The sequence below is a fragment of the Octopus bimaculoides genome, chromosome 5 (assembly GCF_046866305.1).
Source record: "Octopus bimaculoides isolate indiv1 chromosome 5, ASM4686630v1, whole genome shotgun sequence".
Taxonomy (NCBI): domain Eukaryota; kingdom Metazoa; phylum Mollusca; class Cephalopoda; order Octopoda; family Octopodidae; genus Octopus; species Octopus bimaculoides.
Window position 1 is genome coordinate 66038419 of NC_142932.1, and position 22500 is coordinate 66060918.

Sequence of the window (22500 nt, forward strand, 5' to 3'; positions counted from 1 at the left end):
CATACATCTCTCTTTCCATTATATATGCATGCATACATACATAGATACATCTTTTCTTTTACCTTTTACTAAATTCAGTCATTGGACTGGCAATGCTGGGCTACCGTCTTGAAGGGTTTCAATCAAACAAATCAACCCCAGTACTTATTTTTTAAAGCCTGGTACTTATTCTATCATTTCTTTGTTTTTGTCAAACTGCTAGGTTATACAGACATAAAGACACACACACATTATATATACATATGCAATGGGCTTCTACACAGTTTCCATCTATCAAATTAACTCACAAGGCTTTGGTTGACCCAGAACTATAGTGAAAACACTTGCAAAATGTACCACATAATGGAGCTGAGCCTAAAACTATGTGGTTGCAAAACAAGCTTCACCACACAATCATGCTGCAGGTGTTGTTTTATATCTGCATTTAATGTTGACGTGTTAGATGTTTATCTCAGTTCACACCAGTTCATATTCAGAGTTACTGCCCTCCGAAATGGGTCAGAGGATCACACTTCAATACTGTTTTATTTTTGTCATGTTTTCTGTAGTTGGATGCCCTTCTTAACACAAACCACTTTATGAAGAGTACTGGGTGTATTTTATCATGACATTATTACTAGAGGGATTACCACCATTGTATCTTTTACTTAACCCTACTGACTGACCTCTCTTTCACTTAACCATTAATACGTTCTCTTCTCCCCCCCCCCCCCCATTACTTTCTTCTCTAATATTGCCTTCATTAGACTCTCCCCTTCTACCATCTCTCAACAGTAAACCTATGTAACTCCAATAAGAATTGTCTTGGACTCTGACAAATCATCCAACCTGTGCAGGCACAGCAGAGAAACCAAGCCACCTCATTACCATGTTGTTCCTGTCCTTCACACAAATCCTAAACATTACATTTTCCTTGTCTCCTCCTTTACTCCTACTCTAACACTGTTCCCAGTGTTTTTCTCTGTATTACTATCTTCTCATAACAGTAAATCTGTTCTATCCATCATGGGTGCTCTCTTGTGAGCTACAAGATAATCCCCAACAGTGCTGGTCCCACAATAAGCAACCTGTATGCTTTGTAGGTAGTTGGTAATCAATTTGAGCAGTGACAACACAGGGCTTGAGAAGACACTGTATTCTTGTTGAGAGCAAGCAACTTCTATAGTGCCAGTAAACTCAGTACACTGTAAAGTGGTTGATGTCAGGAAGAGTATCCAGCTATAGTAACCATGTCAAAAATGAGTCAGTGAAGCAAGATGTGATCTTCTAACCCACTGAATCCAGTTCAGCTGTTCAACTCATGCCAGTATGGAAAACAGACTTAAATTAATAATTAATTAACAAAAAGTAAATGCATGAAAGTCTAGAGGGTTCTAGAAGTTTTTAATTACTTTTTAATTTTATTGATTTCAGTTGGTGCCACAAGAAAACATTGAATACACTCTGTAAAGTGGTTGATGATAGGAAAGGCATCCAGCTGTGTAACAGAAGGCAAATGGCAAGCACAAACACCTTGTCTATGGAGGTAGTGGCTCCCAATAACAGATGACTCAGGCTGTGATGAGCCATTCAACACATTAGCATGAAAAGTGGATGTAAAATTATAATGTAGTATATGTGTGTGTGTGTTTATTGAACTTTTATATGGTTGAGGTTGACAATTTGAAGCTTTAGCTAACTTGCCTTTGTCATACTGTCAATAGACATGTACTCACTAAAATGTATAGAGTAATCTTTCAGTTTAATGTTAAATTGTTTTCATATATAACTTGATGGAGAATGAATGGGAGGAGGAGAATCTGTCAAATGTTGACCTAATTGAGGGACTAGCTACCCAAATAGACAGTACCTTGGTAGATAAAGCAATTAAGGATATGAAGACAGGGAAAGCCTCTGACCCATCAGGGATCACCATTGAGATGCTTAAAATATCTGGCAGTGTGAGTTATGGTCTAATCACCTGTATTGTAATTCAGGTGGTTCACAAAGGAGTCCTACCCAATGACTGGTGTAGCAGCACCATAGTCAACTGCTGCAAAGGTAAAGGTGATGCCTTGGAAATAAATTACAGAGGTATCAAATTGTTGGATCAGGTGATGAAAGTTACAGAGAGGGTCATAGCCCAACTAATTAGAGAGAGTATTAGTCTCAAGGAGATGCAGTTTGGTTTTGTGCCAGGGAGAAACACCACTGGTGCTATATTTCTGGTAAGGCAACTTCAGGAAAAATACCTAGCCAAATATAAACCTCTGTACTTGGCTTTTGTTGACTTGGAGAAAGCCTTATCTGGTGATCAATGCAAAAACTGGGGATAGACGAGTGGTTTGTGAGAGCTGTACATGCCATGTACAAAGAAGGACACTATCAGTAAGGAGGGGATTGACAATGAGTACAGTGAAGAATTCAAGGTGCAGGTAGGTGTTCACCAAGGATCAGTCCTCAGCCCCATCTTGTTCATCATAGTCCTCCAGGCAGTAAGAGAGGAATTTCAGACAGGCTACCCCTGGGAGCTCCTCTATGCTGATGACTTTGTTCTTACAGCTGGATCACTACCAGAACTACAAAAGTTTCGGGTATGGAAGCAAGATCTAGAATCAAAGGGCCTTGGAGTTAACCTAGCAAAAACCAAAGTTTTAGTAAGTAGAAAGGCAGAAAAATCACAAACCCCTTCATGTAGATGGCCTGTTCAATCGGTAGAAACTCTATGAGATGTACCTGGTGTAAGATAGGGACACAATAAGTACAGCAATATCAAAAGAGGGTTAACAGGGAAAATAACTTTTGTGTGTGGAAGATGCATAGGTATAATAAACACTGAAAATGTACAGAAAATAGACTTCATCCACTGTCAGTGGGGTAAGCTAGCAGTAGATAGCTTCCATTACCTAGGTGACCAAGTTAGTACAGAGGTAGATGCTCCAAGAGCGTAGCTGTGAGAAGAAGAATAGGCTAGGCAAAGTTCAGAGAGCTCCTACCCCTGCTGGCAACAAAGAGCCTCCCAGCTCAGAGTAAAAGGTAAATTGTGTGATGCTTGTGTGCAAACAGCTATGCTACACGACAGTGAAACATGAGTTGTGACAGCCAAGGACATGTGTAGGCTTGAAGGAAATGAAGCCAGCATGTTTTGCTGGAGGTGCAATGTCAGTGTGCATGTTTGACAGAGTGTAAGCATCTTTAGAAAAAAGTTGGGCATAAGAGGCATCAGGTGTGGTATGCAAAAGAGATGACTGCACTCGTATGGTCATGTGATGCTTATGGATGAGGATAGCTGTGTAAAGAAGTGCCGATTTATAACTCTGAAGGGAACCTGTAGTAGCGGTAGACCCAGGAACTTTGGGCTTCACAGAGGTAATGACTAGTGACCAAGACCTTTGACGACATGCTGTGCTTGAGAAGACTTGCCAAGCCAAGTGAAATCATCATGGTCAATGCTGGTTTTGTACAATTGGCACCTTTGCCGGTGACACAAAAAGTGCCTTTCGAGTGTGGGACCTCACGGAGACAAAGTGGCATGTGAAAAACTCCTTTCAAGTGTTGGGTGTCACAGAGTCAAAGATGAATGACCAAGACCTTTGCCATTATATCATGCTTGAGAAGAAACCCATCAAGCCAAGTAAAATCACAGTTATGGCATATATTGGTGTCACACAAATGGCACCTGAGCCAGTGGCACATAAAAAAAGTGCCTGTTACAATCTTGGAGTGGTTAACATTAGGAAGGGCATCCAGCTATAGAAACCATGCCAATAAGGTTGGTGTCTGGTGCAGCCTTCCAGCTTGCCAGTCCTGGTTAAACCATCCAACCCATGCCAGCATGGACAACAGATCATCATCATCATTTAACATCCACTTTCCATATATATCAATTTTATGAGTAGATATATGTAAATATACTGCAGATAATGATCTACAGAGATATGCTGGAAATATCAAAGAAGCCGGAGATATTTTTCTCCAAAGACTAGGGCCAATGTTTGGCATTGAGCACTAAACAAATCCCTCAAGTTGAAACTGTTGCTTTATACTAAATGTCCCATTATTTCTAGACAGAAATAGAACCAGGTACTGTAATATAGAGTTCAAAGGACCATAGGTATCCTTCAGCTAGAAAGGAAGTCGTTTTTTTTATTGACATCCATCACCTAAGTAGTTGCGAAGATATTCAACCAACAAACAGACATTTTCTGTGTTATATCTCAAGACAACAGTAACCTCAAACATTGTTGTTCACTAAATACCATCTTGTGAAAAAAAGCTGTTGGAATATTAATGATGATGCTCCAGCATGATCCCAGGCTGAAAGTAGTAAACATATGTACATGCACATATATGCAAACCATAACACATACATGTATGTATATGGGTATATATAGAGAGTGCAAAGGATATCTGAGGGCAGTTATCAGTATATTACTCTCTTCAAACCAGGTAAAAGGTTTTTATTTTAATCAGATCTCTCATGGTAAGTAAAACGTTAATGAAAAGACATGCAGTCATTATTGTTATATGTGCAGAAAACAGTGATTAAGAAATGGCCAACTGGATGCTTTTAGTGAGGTCACAATGTAGGCTGCATGACTACAAACCCCAGGAGAAGCAGCTTCATGCTAGGAAATGAAAGGTTAAAGCATAATGGTGGGCTGAAAAGTTCATAGGCTGACTATGAAGGAGTGATACTAAAGCTGTGAAATCTTATAGGCATTAATTTCAACTCTTCCAATTAATAATTACATTGTTTTTTTCTAGGTAAACTGTGCTGTTCAAAGAAGATTGTTTTGTGAAGGAGGGAAAAGAGAGAATTGCAGTAGTCTTACCTGTCAATATGGAAGGGTTGCTCACAACGTCCACGCGCTATCTCAATCTGGAAGGTTCACTTACAACGTCCATGTGCTCTGTCTGCCATTGTACCGTCTAACATATCTGCTCTCATATGCTGTCCACTGCCAACTGACTGCTCGCACCTCGCCCCCCCCCCCCAGCCTTTCCAGTGGGACCCACAAGCCCTGCTTCCAAGAGGACAATGCATACTCCCTCACTTCTGGTCCTTTCCTACAACACAGCCTAGCTCATAACACCACATGCACCACCTGATCTGAAGATCATTCAACCGACCTGACCACACACCTTAACTTGTCTCATAATCCGCTACCAATGAGGAGGGCCGCGCTCCCTCTGCATCCGTCATTGGACTTCAGGACTAGCCTCAGTTCCTGGCATGTTGCTGCTGGCTTCGGCCTCTTGTCCATTACTGTTGGCTCCATCCTCCATCTCAGTGATGATCATGCGCACATCCAAAACATGACGTGGCATGCCATCTATGGACACATTGTTCCTCAAATTTACAGAGGTTATTGTCCCCTTTCCCCATTGTGATGTGCACTGTGCATTTGAGGGTTTAACCCAGACTTCTTCCCTGACTTGCACAATGGCATGCTCTGTCACTTCTGCAGGTTGCAGCAATGCGGTACATAGATGTCTCCACTCATACTTGAATATTGCCCTGTGTGGCATTGACTCCTCAGCTTTTCCTGATCTGGGCAACATATTATACCAAAAAATGGCCTTGACTAGTGAAATGTGGCCCCTCTCTGTCATGGTCTTGATGATGTGATGATGCCTCTCCACAACCCCATTGCCACTTGGCTGGTATGCCACCCAGAAGAAACGGCTAACATGCCACTTGTTGAGCATTTCCCCCAGCACCTCCAAGCAAAATGCAGTGCTATTGTCCACAAGCAGCTCATCCATGGGGCCTTGTTCTAGGAATATCTCATTTAGTATTCTTGTGATTCCCTCTACAGTCCCCGTTTTCATCTCCCTCCATACGGCCAACCGTCCCGGTCCACAGTCAACCATCAAGAGGTATGTCCCCTACCAGTAGTGCATCACATCCACTGCCAGTCGTTTCCAGTTGTGTACCACTGGAGTGCTTCCTACCTCATGCCCACCCTGAGCGGAGTCAATGGACTGGCACCTGTCACAGCTCCCAACTACTCTCTGCCTGGTCATGTCAGAGTCAATTTTCCTGGCTAGGACCAGGGTCCTGTCCACCCCCATATGCAGTCTCCTCAGCTCCGAGTCACTCAGTCGACACTGCAGCCACTCCTTGCTCCAGATCCTCCGGCACCTGCAACTATGTTTTCTTTACTCTGGTCAGGACGTCCGCTCTATTCCTCTCAGAAGGCACAAAACCTTAGGTCAAACTCGGCAGCTAGCTCACCCAGGATTCCCAAATGGCATCTTATCAGCATCTCTGCACCCCCTTTGGTTTGCATCCTCCACTCGCCGGTGAACACTGATCCCACCCATCTAAGTACAGTGGCTGAATCAGTCTGGATCTCGATGGTACACAGCCCCCCACCTCAGGGCCGTGTTCAGCCCCTTCAGCATGGCATCCAGCACAGATATATTGATGTGATTGCAATCATCCTTCTTCCTGAGCCAGGCTGCATTCTCCACCATGACACCTCCAATTTCCAGAACAACTCCTGTTGCAATGCTGCTAGCCATTCTTCAATTTGGGCACATACCAATTTCCTCTTACTGGGTCCACTGCTGTCACTCTCTCTAAGACTTCTTGCATCATGGCAGTTGTCTTCTCGTCCACATTGTCACTCCACCTCACCTCTTGATGAAGCTGCATGCCGTTTGGAGCCATCCTGCAATCAAGTAGTGTCTCAGTAGCTTCCCACACACAGAAAACAGTTCTCGCCTACTTGTCTTGAAGCCCAGTTCTGGGATCTCATTCCCTCTCCGAAACACCAACACGCCAGCCTTGTCTCTCTGTAGCCTGAGTCTCAGTGCAGATCTTTCTATCTCCTCCAGCAGTTTGGCAGTTAGCCCCAAACTCTTCAGGTGCCTTATGACCTCCTTTGCCAACACTATGCTCTCGTCCAGCTGGATGTCATCAATATAGGAATTGGTGGCTCTTTTCACTTTGACTGCCTTTCCCAGGATGATTTTGAGAATCGTCGCCAATCTTCGGTGCACAATTTAGCCCGAATCCCAACCTGGTCAGGCAGTATGTCCGACCCTTGTACCTTACAAACTGATATTTCCACAGTCTCTCAGCCACATGCAGCTGCAGGTATGCCAACTTCAAATTGACAATTGTGGAGGCCCCTTGTCATCTGCCTCCGCTCTGTCAAGGTTTCACTGCAAATGTCCATGGTTCGCTGCCCATATGGCACAATATGTGGTTGTTCAGCTCTCAGAAATCTAATACTGGCCTGACTTTATGCTTCATCAGCTGCACCACTGCCATCAGTGGTAACACTCCACTCTCCACTTCCTCCTTCCAAGGGATCAGAATGCCTTCCTTGATCCACCATTCCACCTCTCTCTCGAACTCACTTCTGGCTTCCCCTATCAGGGTATGCTGATAGCAACCTACTGTGTTTTTCAACATGGGAGAATCTCCCTTCCAGTACCATTCCACTGTCCACTGCTGGCTGTCAAACACAGCCCAAAAATCCTTGTCTGTATTGGTGTGTGCAGCATATTTTTCTTCGCAACTCTCACCACTCCCCTGTCACAGACTCACAGCACATAGCACCCCAGCATCACTGAATATTACACCAGCTTCATTGATTGTGACACCTCCCAAACGGACATCCATCCCCATCACCACATCGACTCCGTCCACATGTGGTCGATCACGATCGCATGCAACCTCAATCTCATTCCTCATACTACCATCTCCACATCGCTACTTCCTCTGCATTCAACTTCCGTACCATCAACAGCCCGCATGTATATATATCATCATTGTCATTTAACATCCGCTTTCTGTGCTGGCATGAGTTAGACAGTTTAATTGAGAACTGGCAGGCCAGGAGGCTGCACCTGGCTCCAGTCTGATTTGGTATGATTTCTACAGCTGGATGTACTTCCTATCACCAACCACTCTAACAGTGTAGTGGGTGCTTTTTACATGCCACCAGCACGGGAGCCAGTCAGGCAGCACTGGCATTGGCCATGCTCAAATGGTGCTTTTTATATGCTGCTGGCACGGGTACCAATCAGGCAATAGTGGCATCAACCAGACTTGAATGGTGCTTTTTACACACCATTGGTATCAGCCATGCTCAAATGGTGCTTCTTACGTGTCACCAGCACAGCTGCAAGTCAGCTGTCACTGGCCACGACTACAATTTCACTTGGTTTAACAGGTCTTCAGAAGCACGGCATATCAGCCAACAATTGAAGGGTGCTTTTAAATGGGCCATTTATGTGACACTGGCATCAGCTGATGGGCTTCTTTCAGTTTCCATCTACTAAATCCACTCATAAGCCTTTGGCTGGTCTGAGGCTATAGTAGACAACACTTACCCAAGGTGCCACCCAATGGAAGTGACCCCAGACCCCAGAACCTTGTGGTTGGAAATCAAATTGCTTATTGCACACGCACACACATATATATATACACATGTAAGTATATAAATAGGTAGGTAATTTTGTAGAAGTGCCTTTGCAGTTTCAAACAGGAGAAAAATGTTCTTGAACAACAATTAGACAGGTTAACTGTAAGGTTAGGAATGTAGTATATAGCTTACAATGTACTGAGGGATGGTGCAGAAACATGACAACTACCTACATAGGAGAGTATATAGGTGAATATTGGCAAGAGCTCAAATAAGGGAAAAGCTCATCAGTGCTCTACCAACATGCACAGGAAGAACATGTAGGCTTGGTTAATAGCATAGAGGTTAAAGTACTATCAACACATAGAACTGAAACAATACTTAGATTACAGAAACCACACACATAACAGTAGACAGACCAAACTTCACGAGAAAACATAAATGGAACAGTAATACCCACCACCACACCACACCACACCACTAAAGATAGTAGGGATGTGAAGAGAGAGGGAAAGGGAAAAAATCTTAAATAATACGCATACATACAGAGTATATACACACAATAGACATATATGCACTTACCTGTGATACTTATGAGAAACAGAGATAGATGTATATAAAAAAAATAAGTAAATATATAAATACATAAGTAAACGAATATATAAATATATCTGCCACATACCTGTGATAAATGTTAGACAGATATAGATATCTTAATATATAAAGCTGAAGATGTATGTCTGTGTGAAGCCTTTTTAAAAGTTTATAGAAATCCACATTTTCCACTTTTTCGTAAAAATTTTTACATCAATGGAATTTTCTTGATGTGAACTTTCCAGTGCAGTAATTAGATTTTTAAAATTCCATTGACTTTGTGTGATTTAAGGGAGATTTGGCTGCTGTTTCTAGCAACTTTTATATTTCTTCCCTTCTACCTGGAACAGCGTTCTTACACATCGATCACGTGCTCAACATATAATATAGAGAGTAAGAGTAAAAGAGGGAGAGACAGAGAGAGAAAGTGATACATACAAAGTCAAAGATTAATCTGCTTTAAGACTATTCTTTCCTTCTATCTATCTTTTCACTCTTACTTCGCTCTTCTTCCTCTCTCCCATTTAATAGCTTTCTTCTATCCCTCTACCTCTAACATATTTTTCATAACATAGAAACGTAAAAACACACACAACTACACATATGTGATCTGTGACAACAACATACACATAAACACATCAACATTATAGATATGAGATTTAGTTTCTGTGTGTTTCTTATATAAACATGCGCACGCATTGCTATTTTATAACTATCTTCCGTTCTCCCTTCCTCTCTTTCTCTCTCTTCATTGCTCCCGTTCTCTATTCCTTTCTCCCCCTCTCTCCCTCTTCTCTCTCAAACACATACACGCGCACGTACACACAAGCATTCACTACAATATAACTCATGTTCGTCGATGTTTTGTAAATATACAAACTATGGAGCTTATGGACAACACATTGCAAATCAGTGAACTTCATTACAAATGTGGGTAATTTTTCAGATTAACACCCGAACGATTTTCACTAGGGTTAGGGTTTTAGGGTCAGGGTTAGGGTTTTAGGGTTACGGTTAGGGTTAGGGTTTAGGGTTAGTGTTACGGTTATGGTTTTAGGGTCAGGGTTATGGTTATGGTTTAGGGTTAGGGTTAGGTAATTGCGCGGGTGTTAATCTGAAAAATTACCGAAATGTGAAAACTACCGACCCTGCCCTCTATTATAACTTTTGTTGTTCTGTTTAATATGTACATAGATTATGCCTCCAAAGAAGAGAGTTTGCTGGGGAAAGAAAGCAACTGGTTTACAATGACAGCAACAGACTGCAGCAGTTCACCACATTCCAGAAGCTACTTTGAACATAAGGCAAAGTGGTGCATCAACATCTACTGCCCAATCTGATAGAATTCTGGCAGAACTGTGTAGGAACAGATCGCCAGCAATTGCTTCATCAGAAATCGCCGTCCTAGCTCCTGCGAAAAGGGATTACCCTGCTATGTATAATCAGAGCATCGCAAAAAGTTGTTTTGCACAAGCATTTGTATAGCCAATTAGACGGATGAAATTTACGTATGCTTAATGATGTTACGCAAAACAGCCTTCAGACTTGCCCTATTAATTTCGTCTTTTGAATTATGAACATATTTACATCATAAGGGTTTTTTCGTTGTAAGGCTTTCTTTTTTAGTTGATTTTCACCTAGCAAGACTTATCGTAGATGGTGTAATAAGTCACACCCGGACAATGTCGGGTTATACTGCTAGTAAATAAATAAAACTATATAAAGGGCATGGATACATATGAAGCAAACCAATACATACACACACATGAAACCTCATGGACAGCCATATGATGTCAACAACACAACTAATATGGTCAGCAGCAGCAGCGGTGCCGATGAAGGCAATAACAACAACAACTACCACATGGACAAACACATATACAGAGGAATACAGGAACTGTACCTTTTTTTTTTTTTCCTTTTCTTGGGTCTTAGGACAGCAGCAGCACAATGGGGTGAGAGGCTGGGACTGAAGGGAAGACCACACTGCTACTAAAGACTATGACACACACACAAACAAGGACACAAATGCAGTGTAATTTGAACTCATAACATAGCGACATGAAATATTGCTAAGTATTTTGCCTGACCTGCTAACAATTCTGCCAGCTTGCCACCTTATAATAATAATGGTTTCAAACTTTGCCACAAGGGCAGCAATTTTGGGGGAGGTGCTGAGACAATTACATCGACTTCAGTGTTCAACTGGTACTTATTCTATCGACCCTAAAAGGATAAAAGGTAAACTCGACCTTGGCAGAATTTGAACTCTGGCGTACTAACGATTCTGTCAGCTTACCGCTTTTATGATAATATTAATAATAACCCTTTTGTGGAGGTAGGATGAATGACTAGAAGGGAGAGGGAATGATATCATGAAGGGACCGGAAGGTGAGATAACATCAGGTCAGCGAGCAGCAGATTGAAAATGGCCACTTTATTTTGGGGTCAGTGGCAAGACAAGTCGTGTGCTGCTAGCGGTCATGGTGTAGTAATGCTTGCCGGTGAGGAATCGGCAGAGTTGACACGTGATTACAACTGTAAGATTTGGATGGTTTTCCCGTGTTCTGACATTTGGAGTTATTGTTGCCAATTGCAACTCTAAGTAAGAGCAACTTTATTTTGTACCTTTAAACTACACCTTTCTACTGAAGGCACAAGGCCTCAGATTTTTGGGGAGGGAACTAGTCGATTGCATCGACCCCAGTGTTTCAATGGTACTTAATTTATCAACTCCGAAAGCATGAGTGGCAAAGTTGACCTCGGCGGAATCTGAACTCTGAATGTAAAGACAGGCGAAATGCTGCGTGTGTGTTTAGTTTAACGGCCTATGTATAAAGAGTTCCTTTACCCTAGGTGTCGGGAAGACACTGATTCAAAAACAAAATAAACAACAATACTATTATTTTCAACGCACGAAACCGCCGTATTAATGTGTTAAGGGAAATAACCCAACTGGGTTTAATGGTCTCAACAGACCCCTTCGCTATGCGTGGATACGAAACATTGCACCTCAACATGGGGAATTTCTTTATTTTAAATTTAACCTGTATTATTTTCACATTTTTGTAAATCCCTAATCTTATCTGTAATTGTGTGCATTTGATATTTCCGTTTTGTTTTCCTTTATAGTTTCGGGTTTATTTTCTTTCTCTAGAACATCCATGAGTTAAGGTAACAAACTTTATTTTCTTTTACTTAGCTGTCAATGTACTCTCTCTTGGAGCTGGACTGAGAAGTTAAGTTTCTCGCTTCTGTCAAAAGTGAATAATCAATACTTAATATAGGTAATTATTGAGACAAATTATTCTTTTTCTTCTATTAAACTGCAAAAAGTTCAAGAATATTAATATCTGACGTGATCGAATACCTAGCATGATCGAACCGTCTTTTTTTCCGCCGGGATTACTCGTTGTTTGTTTATTCCTGGAACAAATTACGGTGGTTATCGTAAATACTTTATTGTCGCATTTACATCAGCCTGCGAAATTGATTTAAAAATTAATATTTTAAAACATTTTATTGCCATAGTTATTACTATTAGGCGTGTAGAATACTTCGACCAGCTTTTGAAAGTGTTAGTATGTTTATTTAGCTTCATATCCGTAAATAGATGTTAGATAATAATTTAGTTGTGACCTCGTTCAGAGGATTGGGTGTCGTAAGGCAACAAGTCCAACTTTTGATATCGCAATTACCGTTTCCACCTCCAGGTCGAAGAAAAGAAGTATTTTCTATGAAAAGAGAAAGAAATACACAATGTATTAAAAATATTACACTTATTCTATTGTCCATGTTAAATTTTTACAACTCGGAATCTAGTTAATAATTTTATAACGTAAAAAACAGCACATAACTTCCGTAAGTTATGTGACTTGCCGGAAGCATTAGCTTCGGGCTGTGGAATATTGAAGAACTTCTTTTGGTAATAATCATAGTAATAAAATTAAGTACATGGTTACTAAGATAATTTTAACTATCATTTTCATTTGTGTATGAATTATGTCGATAATGATACAGACATCCCATTAACGATTTAAAGAAAGTTACTAATTAGACTGAGATTAGTAGATCTATTAGTGATGTAGAGAGAGGGTCTTTGGGAGAGAGAGAGAGAGATTAGAAGATCATTAAATAGTGAGCGATAGATAGAGAGAAGGGGAGGGAAAGAGATATGATATAAGTGAGAGAAGGGGAGAGAAAGAGAAGCTATAAGTGAGAGAAGGGGGAGTAAATGTTGTATTAGTGCGGTAAAGAGAGCGAGAAGGAGAGATTGTTTTTTTTTTTCCTCCCACCCCAAGAGTAACCGCCATTTTTGCTGTAAGCTGGACCCTTATGCTGCTATACTCTATAATAATAGCTGAGTATACTAAAGTATTAGACGTTTCTGCTGCTGCCACTCTTATTAAAGGAGGGCACAACTACTTAAAATTCTATTCAAAACAGAACATCTTCTATATTAAAATTCTTTAAAGTTAACAGTTATTGTTACTTAAAGACTAATTCATGGCTGGAGCCTTTGACCCAGAAGACAAGAACAGGTAGGTTGTAAGAGAATGAAGTTATTGTTGGACAGCCTAAGAATATTTCTCTGTAACTGTTGATGATTTTAGTCGTCAATCAGCTACCATTCTATATATATATGTATATACACACACACACACACACACACATACATACTTACATATTTTACCATCCGTCTATGATAAAACTTCCATTAGGAATAACTTGTTGGAACTTTTATTGACAACTTCTCAAAATACTCCTGAAAAACTATTGTCACACTTGCCATAACACGATCATTTATTTTCCCATTTAGTCAATGGATTAATGTGTTTTATTAATAACTTTTGTTGCTGTTCTCGTGAAAATGTTTCGTGTTTCTATTATAAATGTTTATTCTTTTTCCGTTTAAATTACTTAATTTTTGTTTTGTATATATAAATAAATGCCCACAATTTTGTCATATACTTGGACATAAGAACTGGTCTGACACTTCTTGAGCAAACTGACTTCGTTTATGTATTAAAGAAATGTTTAGTTATTGGAGGAGGGGCATTTGTAGATCAATGTCTGGTGAGACTTGTGTGGAGGAATGTACGGTGTGTTGAACGTTAAAAACTTGGGAATTATGAGGTGTGTGGACTGGGGAATGGTTAAGTGGCTTTCAAGTTAAGAGGCAATGTCATTGTAGAAGATACTAAGAGAAGTAATGTCTGTGAATTTATGAATGAATGTTTGCAGCAATATGAGAATTACTACTGAATCAACTGAGCTTCTAAACCGGGTTTAAGTTGTCCCTGAAGAAAAGAAGGGATGTAGATTTAGCAATGTGGAGGGCTGTACCATTTATGTTGAAATGTGGGGTTAGAATTAGCTAATGAAATTATTAATATACAAAGAAAACTGTGGGGCATAAGTGAACTCTGAAGAGAACCCTCAAGTAAAAGAATGTAGATTTGAGGGGAACTTCGTCAACGTAGTCTGCGAACATAGTTTCAGATAAAAAAAAAACTGATTGAGGTTTTAGATGAGTAATACTAGATGAGTAACAGGGAAGTTCTTGTACAGTGACACTTGTTTTCACCATTCTCTATAATACTTGAGTGTTGGAAGTGAAACGAGTGACCAGTTTGTTTCCTGGTGATCAATGAGGCGAGAATGTGCGGTTAGGCTCTGACACTTAAAAATCGTCGCGCGTTTCCAAATATTCCTAACTCTAGTACACACTGAGATGAATAAAAACTTAGGTTGGAAGTACTAGGAGGCAAAACTGCGTATTTTCTGGACGAAATTATTTGTTCTGTGAATGAAAATATATTCTACCTGATTTAGAATTGAGCAAAAGAAATGCGACTCCAACTAGTCAGGTGTTAATAGTTGTTTCCCTTAGATTCCAGTTATTAAAGGTGAGGTCATCGATTCAGATAATTGATTTTTTTTTTTTAACATCATAGCATCCGTCCTTATTTGTGGTCAGGGTGATGATAAATACTGATTGTTGTTTAACTCCAGATCAGTACTAATCGTGAAATGAAAGGCTCAAGTCCAGATTGTCATTGTACGAATTTACAGAATCACTTTGTCTAATGTATCCTTCGTTTCACAAATTACTAGGGTATGATTTGAGGGAATGTTGGTTGTTATATCTAACATCTTTAGTGACCATTTAGAGTTCTTTGTCTCCTGATTATTTAAGTGGCTGATAGAGTCTCCTTTTCCCGGATATTAATATAAAACGCCAATCTTCATTGAATAATCTTAAACACAAACGGAAACGATTCGTAAAATGGAAATTATATCGTGAAAGAGAAAAACGTTAATTCACACGCAGTTTACTTCTCCGTTCCTTCTTTAAACAGGAGTTATCGATACACATCAAGTTGATTTCCATATTTATTTACCCTATGTAATTTTACAGCCTATAATTTTTTTTTATTTATGGTTGTTCCTCAAATCCAAAGATGACCACTGTTTTAGAAAGGCAGCTATGACTAAGCTTTATTTTGTATGAACGATAACATCTTTAAAGCAAAGACGACACTTAGAATATAAACCGAGCAAGGTTATAGAATAAAGATATGTCAAGAGTAGTAACAAGACAGTGTTGCAAATAGTCTGGTACTAGTGGCAGTAAGTAGAGAATTAGGAGCTAGTCGTTACACTGTAGTTTGATATTTACAAATATTACTTCACATCATATATGGAACTCTCCTTGTGATTATAGTTTTCAGTGACCAACTTTACTCAGTACAGTCTTGTAAGTAGTTCACTCTTTGTATAATATGTATCAAATGACAGAACAGGAGGGACATGTCTTGTTTAGGTTGATTAGGCCACTCAAGCATAGGGTTTTTGGAGGTGTGTATGCTGGTACTTGGCTTCCATCTGTTCCAGCATGAGGATGGGAGCCACCATTTCAGAATGACTGGACATAAGTTTACTTACCAAGCATTCTGTGGGGTCTTTGTTGTTTTGTAGCTTGCTGGTAGCAGGCATATGTATTCAGGGCTTGATTTAACTTGATCATATGTACCATCTCAGAATAATTTCAGGCGACATTAACTGTATTAGCGCCAGGCAACTCTTAGACCCTCCTATAATTTCAAAACTTCTTTTAATGTGTTTTTACTTTTTTTTTTCTGGATACTCAGTCACACACAGTCTACTTCTTGGTTCCTTTTTGACACTCTGGAGAACTTGTGGGAGAATCAGCTGTTTGAAGGTTTGGGCCTTTCATATTTTGTATCTTTCAGCTTAGCCATGCCATGGGAATAAAAGGCAGTTGTTTGGTTACTGCTGGTGATGCCATATTTCTGCAGAAAAGTTAATTCTTCTGATATGAACAATGATCCCTGATCATAATGAATATGAGCAGGCATTCCAACTACACTGAACAACTTACGATCTTAGCTATCATTTTGAGACAGGGTGTACATGAATGGTAAACAACAATATTCATCAATTGCTGTTAAAACATAATAGCTTTTATTAGCCATTCAAGCAATATTTGGATGGCATAAAAAATTGAACAGATCTGTCAGTTTGTTCAGATTTGTTGTGGTGCAGTTCATTCAGTTTTACATCCATTTTTCACATTCTAGCATGGGTTAGAGAAATATATTACACTGGCATTGCTTTATAGTTGGATGCTTTCCTTGTGGCTAAGCCATACCTTGTTTTCAAGTGATCTCTTATGCCACATATTTTTGAAGGCACAATACTGGCAGATGATTTGTTGATAGGAGAAATTACATCACTCCTTATAGCATTTTGATTTTAGAAGAAGTGCAAATGTAAACACACATACACAGCAGGCTTCTTTTAGTTTACAGTTACCAAATCCATGCACAACTTTTTGATTAGCCTGGGGGCTAAGAAGAAGACACTTGCACAAAGTGCCATACAGTAGGACTGAAAATCCAGAACCCTGTGATTGGCAGGTAAATTTCTTAATGACATAGTTATGTCTGTATCTTAGACAGTATATCAGCTGCACAATTCAGTGCAGCTGGGCAATATTGTCATAAGAAAAGGGAACTCCTGCTTTCTAGCACATAGCTCTTTGCAGAGAACAGCAGTGATCATGTGCTTCTTAGTGGGTGGGTGTTTGTGTTCATGGTATGTATATGTCCATGAGAGCAATGCAACTGGTCACACTAGTTTGGTATGTGTCTGCTTCAATGGTGAATATGCAATTATCGATTTGCTGAGATAAAAGTTTTCAAAACTTTTGTCTTTCATGTTATGAAGGCTGCCAGTACTGGAGTATTAAACAGGAATTCTTGTGCACTTTACACAAGAATTGTTATATCCACTGTAAATTACTTAAAATCCTCCATATTACAGGTGAAGGGAAACCATATCCTGTGCAGCTGGTGTTGGGATTCAGGTTGATAGATGCTTGATTTAATGGGCATTTATTATTGTTTAGTATCAAATTTATTTCTTTTGCTGACTTCTAAGAACTGGTTTAGATTTATATTATGTTTGGTCTGCATTCTTCTGCAGACAATAACAATATTAATGTATAAAAATGCATCCTTAACATCAGCATTTTTGTTGATCTGGTCTATAACTCTTTGTAAAACTGCCACTCCTAATACCAAATGATGCCTTGTTGAATTGGTAGGGCTTGCTGCAAAGTTCTTTTATATGGATTTAGTGGTAAATACTTCACAGACTGTGTATTAAATACTTCGTATTTTGCAATCTTTTCCATTATTTTATTGATACTAGAAAATGGAGAGTAGTCAATAACCATGGTCGATATGTTGCTTTAAAAGTTAGCTTCCCAACCACATGGTTTCAGGTTCAGTGCCACTGCATGGTACCTTGATCAAGTGCCATCTACTATAGCACCAGGCTGACCAAAAGCTTGTGAATAGATTTGATTGATGGAATCTGAAAGAAGTTCATGTGTATGTATATAGCTTGAAATGTTAAAGACTTTCTCTATTCCCGAGCGTTAAACTAATACATCCTTTTGTTGTTTACACCACCTGTCCTCGTCTGTTGTTTTTTTCGTAAATTCTCCCATATATATATATATATATATATATATATATATATAGTTAAAAACTTACTGTCGTGGGAAGAGCCATTTTAACGATGCGTACTGCCCTAACTCTTCGAAACGTCGGTGTTTTAATGGTGGCAGCTGATGAAGGATATGTTCTCTATGTGGCCTGCTTGTTTGTTGTACCTTGTTTATCATTTTGTCCATGTTCTTTTGCAATGTCATGTACCCAGATATGTATCTATATGTACATGTAGAAGGTATGTACATATATATATATGCATATACTCATATATTGTTTATATATTATATATATATATATATATATATATATATATATATATATAATATACATGTGTGCTTTTATGTTGTCTTGTATTACATCATGTGATAGCTGTAAATGAGTGTCACTGTCATACAAGAAGTGTCATTCATTTTCAATATTCTGTAAAAATATCTGGCCAAAGGGAAATATATGGTGAGAGTTGGTGACAAAAAAGACATCCAACTATACAAAATATGCCTTAAACTTTGATCCATGCAAGCTTGGGAAAATGATTCTTAAGTTTTTTACCTCTGGTGATTAGCATTTGAGCTCTCTTGGGAGACTTGCTGGACTCAGCAATGCTATGTTATTGCACTCAGCTAACTTCTGAATGTATGAAGAAGTCTGTCTTACAATGTTACTGGACTTGGCAGCAACAGGCTTCTAGATCAGAAGGAAATTGTTAAATAGCACAGTACAGGACTTTTAATAGCTAGGTCACATACTGTAAGTAGGTGGGTAGAGTGGAGTGCCATGAAACTTAGTTTATGTTCATATGTTGTTTTAGGATATTATGTCTATACACCATTCTTTTGTTACAGTCAGTTCAACCTTTTGGTATTTATTAGAACAAAGCGAAACATCTGATAATTGAGAATTGAAAACTGTAGAGTGGTAGTTACCATGGAAATTATTCTGTTAAGTGAATGACTGCCAAAACTTATAGAACATTTGTAACTTAGTCTTTGTTTTCATAAGACAGTTTGTTAGGTTGAGGGGAGACAGAGTTGGTATAAGAGGCTACTGTCATCATCGTCATTGTTTAACGTCCGCTTTCTGTACTGGCATGGGTTGGACAGTTTGACCAAGGGCTGGCAAGCTAGAAGCCTGCACCAAGCTCCAATCTGATCTGGCAAAGTTTCTACTTCTGGATGCCCTTCCTAATGCCAACCGCTCTGAGAGTGTATTGGGTGCTGTTTATGTACCACTGGCATGAAGGCCAGTCAGGCAGTACTAGCATCAACCACGCTCGAATGGTGCTTTTTACGTGCCACGAGCATGGGAGTAGTCAGCTGGCACTGGCATCGACCATGCTTGAATGATGTTTTTTACGTACCACCAACATGGGAGCCAGTCAGACAGCACTGGCAACAACCACACTTGAATGGTGCTTTTTTACAGGCCACTAACCCAAGACCAGTCAGGTGGCACTGGCATTGACCATGCCCAAATGGTGTTTTTTATGTCCCACTGGCACAGGTGCCAACCAGGCTGTACTGTCATCAGACACGACAATGACTAAACTTGACTCAACAGGTCTTTGCAAGTGCAGTTTATTGCCCAATCATTGAAGGGTCCTCTTAAATGGGCTGGTTATGCTGCACTGGCATAAGCCATGGTTACAGTCTCACTTGGCTTGCCAGGTCTTCTTAAGTACAGCATATCTCCAAAAGTCTCAGTCACTTGTCATCGCTTCTGTGAGGCCAACATTTGAAAGTCGTACTTCACCACCTCATCCCAGATCTTCCTGGGTCTACCTCTTCCGCAGGTTCCCTCTACAGCTAGGACGTGACACTTTTTCACACAGCTGTCCTCATCCATACGCAGCACAGAACCATACCAACGCAGTCGTCTTTCTTGCACACCACATCTGATGCTTTTTATGTCCAACTTTTCTCTCAGGGCACTTACACTCTGTTGTGTATGCACATTGACATTACACATCCAACGGAGCATACTAACTTCATTCCTTGCAAGCTTACGCATGTCCTCACTGCCATGTAACATAGCTGTTCGCACACATGTGTCATACAGTATACCTTTTACTCTGAGCGAGAAGCCCGTTGTCACCAGCAGATGTACGAGCTCTCTGTACTTTGCCCTGGCTATTTTTATTCTAGCAGCTACACTCTCAGAGCATCCACTTCCACTACTGACTTGCTCACATAGGTAACGGAAGCTGTTTTCTGCACATTTTCAGTGTTTATTGCTCCTGAGCATTTGCCACACACAAAAAATATTTTCCCAGTTAGCCTTCCATTGATATTGCTGCACCTTTGTGTCCAGAGCTTACACAGGTATATCTTAAGGAGTTTCTACCTCTGACTTTTCTACAGATCAAGCAGGGCCATCTACCTGAAGGGATTTGTGATTTGTCTGCTTTCCTACTTAAGACTTTAATTTTTGCTAGATTGACTCTAGAGCCCTTCAATTTTAGACCTTGCTTTCACACCTGAAACTTCTCTAGTTCTGATAGTAACTCAGCAACTAGAGCAAGGTCATCAGCATAGAGGAGCTCCCAGGAGCAACCTGTCTTGATTTCCTCTGTGATCGCCTGGAGGACTATGATAAATAGGAAGGGGCTGAGGACTGAACCTTGGTGGACCCCTACCTCTACCCGGAATTCTTCATTACACTCGTTGCCAACCCTCACCTTACTGACAGCATCCCTGCACATGGTTTGTGCAGCTCTTACTAACCACTCATCTATCCTTAGTTTCCGCATTGACCACAGATAAGGGATCGGGGGTCCCTGTCAAAGACTTTCTCCATGTCAACAAAAGCCAGATATAGAGGTTTATCTTTGGCTAAGTACTTCTCCTGTAGCTGTCTTACCAGAAATATAGCATCAATGGTGCTTTTCCCTGGCACAAACCTAAACTGCATCTCATCTAAACTATCTCTCTCCCGAATTAGATGGGCTATGACCCTCGCCATGACTTTCATTACCTGATCCAACAACTTGATACCTCTGTAATTATTCATATCTAATGCATCGCCTTTACCTTTGTGGCAGTTGATTATGGTGCTACTACACCAGTCATTGGGTATGACTCCTTCATATATCACCTGATTGACTATACGGGTGACTAGACTATAGCTGATACCGCCAGATATTTTAGGGTTAGGGTGATTCCTGATGGTCTGAGGTCTTTCCCTGTCTTCATACCCTTAATTGCTTTACCTACCAAGATACTGTCAATTTGGATAGCTGGTCCTTCTGTTGCCTCGACATTCGACAGGCTCTCTTTCTCCTGTTCCTTCTCTTCATTTAGCAATCTCATTAAATGCAAGTGAGCCATCATCCATGCGGACACATTTCTCTCCTATGACAAAACAATTTTCTCTCACACCCTGTCTTACAATATGAAACACTTCAAATCTTTGGTCTTCACAACGCAGGACATTGGCAAATTTTTTCTTATCTGCTTCTCCTCTGGCTAAGTAAACCTGTCTCCTAGCTTCCTTTCTGGCAATCTGATACATTTCACTGCTACCACCGTTATTCAAGTCCTTCCATACCTGTTTCTTTTCCTTGATGGCCCTGTCAACTACATTGTTCCACCACCACACTATCTTGGGTCGAGAGGGGACTTTGCACCATCCAAAGATCTGGTCAGTAGACCTCAACAGGTTGTCCCGTAGGAACCTCCAGTTGTTTTCCACATCATGTGATGCTATATCCTCCTCTATTTTGTCAAAAGCTTCGTGTAATATATCTTTAAATCTCTGTCCATTCGCAGAATCCTTAACCTTCCAGCCCTTCTCCATGCTGGGCATCCATTTAGCCCTGATCCTGAAGTCGCTAACGACTAATCTATGTTGAAGGGTGCATTCTTCACCTGGGAAGGTTTTGGTGTCTTTCCTGTTTCCTGGCAAAGATGTAGTCAATTTGTCTATTGTGTCCACCAGATAGGTGAATAGGTGACTGGCAGGTTTATTGAAGTTAGTATTACAAGCCATAAGCTCGCTTGCATCGCAGAACTCCAGCAGCCTGGTTCCCTCCTCATTGCAGGAACCAAAACCATAGCTGCCATGTACACGATGGAGCGTTTGTTTATATGTATATAATCTTGTTTCAATCATTGGACAGCAGCTATGCTGGGGCATTACCTTGAAGGGTTTTAGTTGAATAACTTGACCCCAGTACTTATTTTTTAAAGCTTGGTACTAATTCTGTTGGTCTCTTATGTCAAACTGCTACATTATGGGGATGTAAACAAACACCAGTTGTCAAGCAGTAGTGGGGAACACACACACACACACATATATATATATATTTCAGTTTTTGCCTACCAGCTCCACTCACAAGGCTATAGTAGACACTATGCAGACAGATGCTATAGTAGACACCATAGTAGACAGATGCTATGCAGTGGAACTGAACCCAGAATCACCATGTGGTTGCAAAGCAAATTTCATGTCACACTTATGCCTATATATATAAATTATCAGAAAATGGAGAAAACTTTTGATCA

At 40.2% G+C, this 22500-nt stretch overlaps 1 protein-coding gene and 1 long non-coding RNA gene across 5 annotated transcripts in view; one reads left to right on the forward strand and one right to left on the reverse strand.

Annotated features, from left to right (window-relative positions):
- The first annotated feature begins 11547 nt into the window (after positions 1-11547).
- LOC106869162 (adapter molecule Crk) overlaps positions 11548-22500 on the forward strand; it is a 49736-nt gene continuing 38783 nt past the window's right edge. Inside the window, exons 1-2 of one of the 4 annotated variants that reach the window (XM_089352358.1) lie at positions 11548-11562; positions 12160-12244. Coding sequence is in view for 1 of the 4 variants with exons in the window: in XM_014914775.3 (XP_014770261.1) it covers positions 13464-13498 (35 nt within the window). In the remaining 3 variants the exon portion in view is untranslated. Of the gene's footprint in view, positions 11563-11642; positions 12245-13255; positions 13499-14728; positions 14867-16111; positions 16183-22500 lie in introns of those variants that run through there. The other 3 variants (XM_089352357.1, XM_014914775.3, XM_089352359.1) reach the window with 3 other exon arrangements.
- Positions 12402-15573, reverse strand: LOC106869163 (uncharacterized). Its single transcript, XR_001409379.3, has 2 exons — positions 14784-15573; positions 12402-12691 (listed from the first exon to the last, which is right to left on the reverse strand). It is a non-coding gene; the product is annotated as an uncharacterized LOC106869163 (long non-coding RNA).